The following is a 4,909-nucleotide window of genomic DNA, read 5'->3' on the forward strand; positions in this document are numbered from 1 at the left end:
GCTGTGCCCACCCCCCGGGAGCTGCCAATGGGCTGCACCACTCCAGTGACCAGCTGGAAACACTCATCTGGTGCCTTCTGTGGTCCAGACTTGACACATTTCTATTTTTATTTAATATTTAATAATAACTTTCAAGTTTCTGCTTTTCTACATGGGCTTTATATCAGCCCAACCACCCATCCCAGCTGATGCGCCCATTTGCAGACAATTCACCATTCCCTGTTCCCACCTAAACGAGCAAAAAGCAGCTCATTAATTCAGCCGACGGGACCCCATTGCCCATGACCACCTCGGCAAAGGGACAGCCATCCCGCTACTGGCCACAAGGCTGTCCCACTCCCACCGCCCGTCCCTGGAACTGCAGCATCCCCGTGGCCCGGGGACAGCCGCCAGCATCTGCTGACCTCCTGGGTCACCTCCAGCCGGTTACGGCACCACTAGAAATCCTTCAAACCTGCAGGTTACAAGTCAGTCGCTTGCGTTGTGCTGTCAAGTCGCTGGAAAAGCCCCTCTAACGCCGCGTGGGTCTGCAGCCTCACTAATGACGGGCGATGGAGATTCGCTTAACCCAGCTGCATGCTGTTTCCAGAGCGCGCTGTTTTACCTGTGTGTGTTAGCATGAATGTGGTTGGCCCTCTTTGGTGGCTGTCAGTCTCCCGACCAGAAAAAAATGCAACTGAAGTTGTTGCCCTTTTTTTTTTTTTAGTGAAACGATGAGATTTTTTTTTTCCCTCTTGTACAATAAACTTGGCAAAGTACAGAGGGTTCCCCCAAGATCCCTCAAACCAAGAGGAGAATTTCACTCTCTGACCAAATTGGCTGAGCAAGGGGAGTGGGAGCGTAGTGCAGACAAAGTTCCTGAAATTGTGTTAATTTTATTGCATAAGCAATGAGAACCCAAAGAGACCAAAAATCCCCTGCTGCACCATTCTCACCCTGGTCCTGCCCCTCCCATGGTCACACCAGGGACTGGACAATCCCTTTGGATCAGTTCTAGTGCCAAACGTGGAATATTATTGCTCTGCCAAGAGCTACATCAATTCAAACTGCCATCCCTCACCACTTAACAACACCTTGTGTTTCTATTTTTCACCTAAAGAAAAAACCCTGTTTGTTCTTGAAAACTTGGGCACTGTGTCCTCAGCGCCATCCCGATTTCTCCAGCACTGGGATACGAGGCACAAGCCTGGGTATCCGGATTTGTCTGCACTAACACGTCTCCAAAGAACGATTTTGTATTTGACTTGCAGATTGGCAGCCTCTTAATTTCCCCCAATAACTGCAAAGAATCCCAGAGCTTTTTTTACATATATATTTATTTAACACTCTCAATTTACTAACCCTGGTTTCAAAATAAAGAAGGGAAAACCCAAAGCTTATTTTTGCAACTGGGGGAATGAGAAGATCATGGTCTTGGAAAGGTAACCGTAGGGTTCAGCACACCAAGTCACTGGTGACCAGAACAGCTCTCGGAAATACCTATTCATGCTGGCAACACAGTCTTTCTCAAGTCCTTTTTATAATTTCTTGCCAAAATTAATAATCATCTGTTCCCATGTATAGAGCACTGATGAACTTAACAATTGTACAATTTTAGGGACCTTTGATTGCAACGGCTTTTACAAATGGATACCATTGAAACGTTACACATGGTTGGTTGCCATCTCACTTGGAGGTATTACAGTATATACCATTTGTACTTTGTGCTAAACTACCATCTCCCCTATATTTACTTTAAGTGAACAATTTTTAATCTTCATTTCGTCTTTCCTTGGCCTTTAATCATTCCTTTCTGTGATTTGTGTTATTCAAATCAATCTCACAGGTTGGAAACTGGAAGACAGATCGGGAGCTAAACCCTCAAAAAGTCACTTTTTTGTCTTTATGACACTCAGTGCAATAATTTGGAGAACCAAACCCCCTGCAGAAAAACCAGTGATCCCAGTAACCTGTGGGGAAATGACCAAGTGCCAGCTGACAGCACCCGACAGGGGTTATCGATCTGCTGCCATTGCACTGGTCTGAACATAGACGAGCCCCACTGCTTTATTATAGAGAAACCATCATTCTTAATGAAGTGCTGTACCAAATATTACAGCTAAACGATAACATTGTAACTCAGAACCATAGAGCAATTATCAAGATAAAAAAAAAAATAAATTAAACCTAAGCAAATTAAATTAAAGACATTACCTGAGTAATGCATCCTTGGATCGCTGCCAGTTTCCTACCCTTTGAACTAAGCTCAAGTTAATTAAATGTTTAATTATTTTTTTTTTATTTTGTTGGCCTTTGGCATATTCATCTTTGCAAACATTCTTACATTGAGAACAGAGTAGATTAGAAAAGTCGGTCAGTGAAAACCAGAAGTTGCCCCCGTTCAGTGGCACGGGTTTACCTGGAGTCCCTGCAGGCGAATGTAATGGATGTGACAGATTTTATTTCTCTGCCTTTTGCCCGGCTCTACCTGATCAATGTCACATGTTTTACATTCAAATGGGTGTATCAAATTAGAATTACAGTTAGTCAAGGGGCTGGGAACTGCGGAAGATGTTTGGAGGCTTTAAATTATATAAATACTTATAGATACTAGTGGATTTCTATTTACTCTTCATCTACCCACATACACCCAAGATTACCTGAAATTGTTCCGTCAATTGATTTGCTCCACCAAGTAGTTATTTTTTATGGGAAGGAAAAAAAAAAGTGGCATAAGCACTCTTGCTTTAATCCCCATTATTATTTGCACGTATCAGTGTACATTCCCAGATCAATTTGTCAGAACCCTTCACGTCAGCCTCTGTAACACCGAGGTGGTGCAGAGCGGCGGCTGGGGACCCGAGCAGAGCTAATAACGCTGCGGTGACGGCGGCGTTCCTCAGATTAATGTATCGTCATCACTTCACACCACACATCAAACTGTAACCATCATTTACTGGCCAGGATTAGGACTTAAACCATTAATGACTTAAAACCAGAAAGTGCTTTTAATGTTGCTCATTACTAATTAAAATAGATTTTGAGAGGGGGAAATGAGCCTTATTATTAATCCCTCAAGGACCACTGAGTTTGAAATTTTATTGCGGCAGCGCGTCCCAAGGCATCGCTGGTCCCTGGAGCAGGGACCGGCCGTTCCCAATGGCACCTTACCCCTGAGTATGACCCTTTGGGGATGGGTCTGGAGGTCACCCCCAAAAATGTGTGACCAAGATGTGTCCCCTGCCACAGCCAGCCCTGCCCTGATGGTTATTTCCATCTCCCCACTAAGCCCCGGCAGGAATAGAGCGTCAGAAGCTGAAGCCTCCGATATAAAATAAACCCTGACGGCTGCAGCGTGCCCCTGTGAAAGTTGTTACCTTTCAAGTACTTTAGCTTGGAAAAAAACAAAAAAAACAACCCAAAACCCCCACATTTTGCTGAAGCCTTGTAAATTCCTGGTGTAACTGGAGGAGCAGTTTTTGTCCTTCCGATAGCTCAAGTCACATTTTATTGTTCCCAAAGCAGAGCAGGAAGGTGCTGCCTGCCTCAGCTCCTGGCTTTCCAGAGGGGTGGAACTGGGAAGGAAGAGCAGGAAATACATCAAATCCACATTCCCGTGGCGGTGATCCCAGGAACACCTCCACGTTCGGCCAGGTCACTCCGGATTCACTCCTGGTGTGGATCAGAGCAGACCATGGCAGTGCAAAGCAACACTTGGGGGGGGTTTATTAAAAAATCCCAAGTGACCTCAGTTAACTCTCCGTGCCCTGTTCCTGCCTTCTCCTCCCCGCAGAGTCTCTCTGGATGTCCGGGCAAGACGGGGCGAAGTTTCTGAAGGGGCCCACGTTTGGGTGATCTCATCAGACTTTGAACGCTACATCATCACCGGTAACGCAAACAAACTGGAGGTGGCACTCAATGGACTTGGGTTGTTTAAAAAAAAATCTCTCTCATCATCTCATGAATCTGCTGTACTATAAAAACAACAGCTTTTAAAAGTATGTATATAAAATCCATTTCTTGTTCGGTTTATTTTCTTGATGGGTTCCCCCCCCCCCCACACACCTCTTTTTAAACCTCTCCAAACCACGTTTTTTTCGTAGCATTTTGACATAGTCTCGTAGCCACGTAGTTCTAATTCTTTGTGTATCTAGCGAGAGCCTAACCATAGCGTAACTGCTTATATTAAGGGGTTTCTTTCCTTTTTTTTTTCTTTCCCACCTCCCTTCCTTCTCCCTTCTGTTTTACGTAGTCGTCGTTGCTTAAAGGATGCTGAGATGGTGACAGGAGTCTCAGCCGCCGGTCCCGGCTCTGCTGCCACCGACGCCGTGGGGTGGCCTTGCAGGGCACGGGGGACAGGGGTGAGCAGCAGGTTCTCTAGCCCTTCTTTTCGTTTGTGACGTCTTCGTTAACCTAATTCTCTCTATTTTCGGCAATAAGGCAAGGACTACAAACTTTTTTGTGCGTCCTTTTTTCTATAAGTGCTTTTTTTTGTTGAAAGAGGTGATATAAGGTTTTTTGAAATTGTGAATTCTGAAAAGAAAAAAAAAAAAAAAAATAATAAAAATACTGTAAATACAATTCCATTAACTACATATAAACTATTAAGAAAGAGAAATACAAACCTATTTTTGTGATGGAGTCAGCCTAAGGCAGTTTCTCTATGAAAATGGAAGAATAAAAACAAAGAGGTGGAGTTGTCGGCGTTTTGCCGGACTGCCGGAGCTGGCCCGCGGTAGGTGACGCGCAGACGGTTCGGCTCGCTCGCTGGCAGGCGTGGTAGCCCTCCCAGCTCTCCTAGCGTCATACCAGCATCTTCGCTATCAGACGTGCACAGCTTACAAAGGAACAGTCTCGTGGTCATTTTGGGTTTTGGTTTTTGTTGTTTGGTTGGTTTTTTTTTTTCATTTAAAAACCTGCTTTTCCCCAG

At 44.7% G+C, this 4,909-nt stretch overlaps 1 protein-coding gene across 1 annotated transcript in view; it reads left to right on the plus strand.

Annotated features, from left to right (window-relative positions):
- LOC104524787 (RNA-binding protein Musashi homolog 2) overlaps window positions 1-3,991 on the plus strand; it is a gene marked incomplete at its 5' end in the record, with an annotated part of 54,164 nt that extends 50,173 nt beyond the window's left edge. The window contains 2 exons of the mRNA XM_029084906.1: window positions 1,598-1,675; window positions 3,773-3,991. Of these exons, the coding sequence (XP_028940739.1) occupies window positions 1,598-1,639 (42 nt within the window). The remainder of the gene's footprint in view (window positions 1-1,597; window positions 1,676-3,772) is intronic.
- Between the last annotated feature and the right edge of the window lie 918 nt (window positions 3,992-4,909).

Source organism: Antrostomus carolinensis, unplaced genomic scaffold (genome assembly GCF_000700745.2).
Source record: "Antrostomus carolinensis isolate BGI_N321 unplaced genomic scaffold, ASM70074v2 scaffold27355, whole genome shotgun sequence".
In the NCBI taxonomy this organism is placed as follows: Eukaryota; Metazoa; Chordata; class Aves; order Caprimulgiformes; family Caprimulgidae; genus Antrostomus; species Antrostomus carolinensis.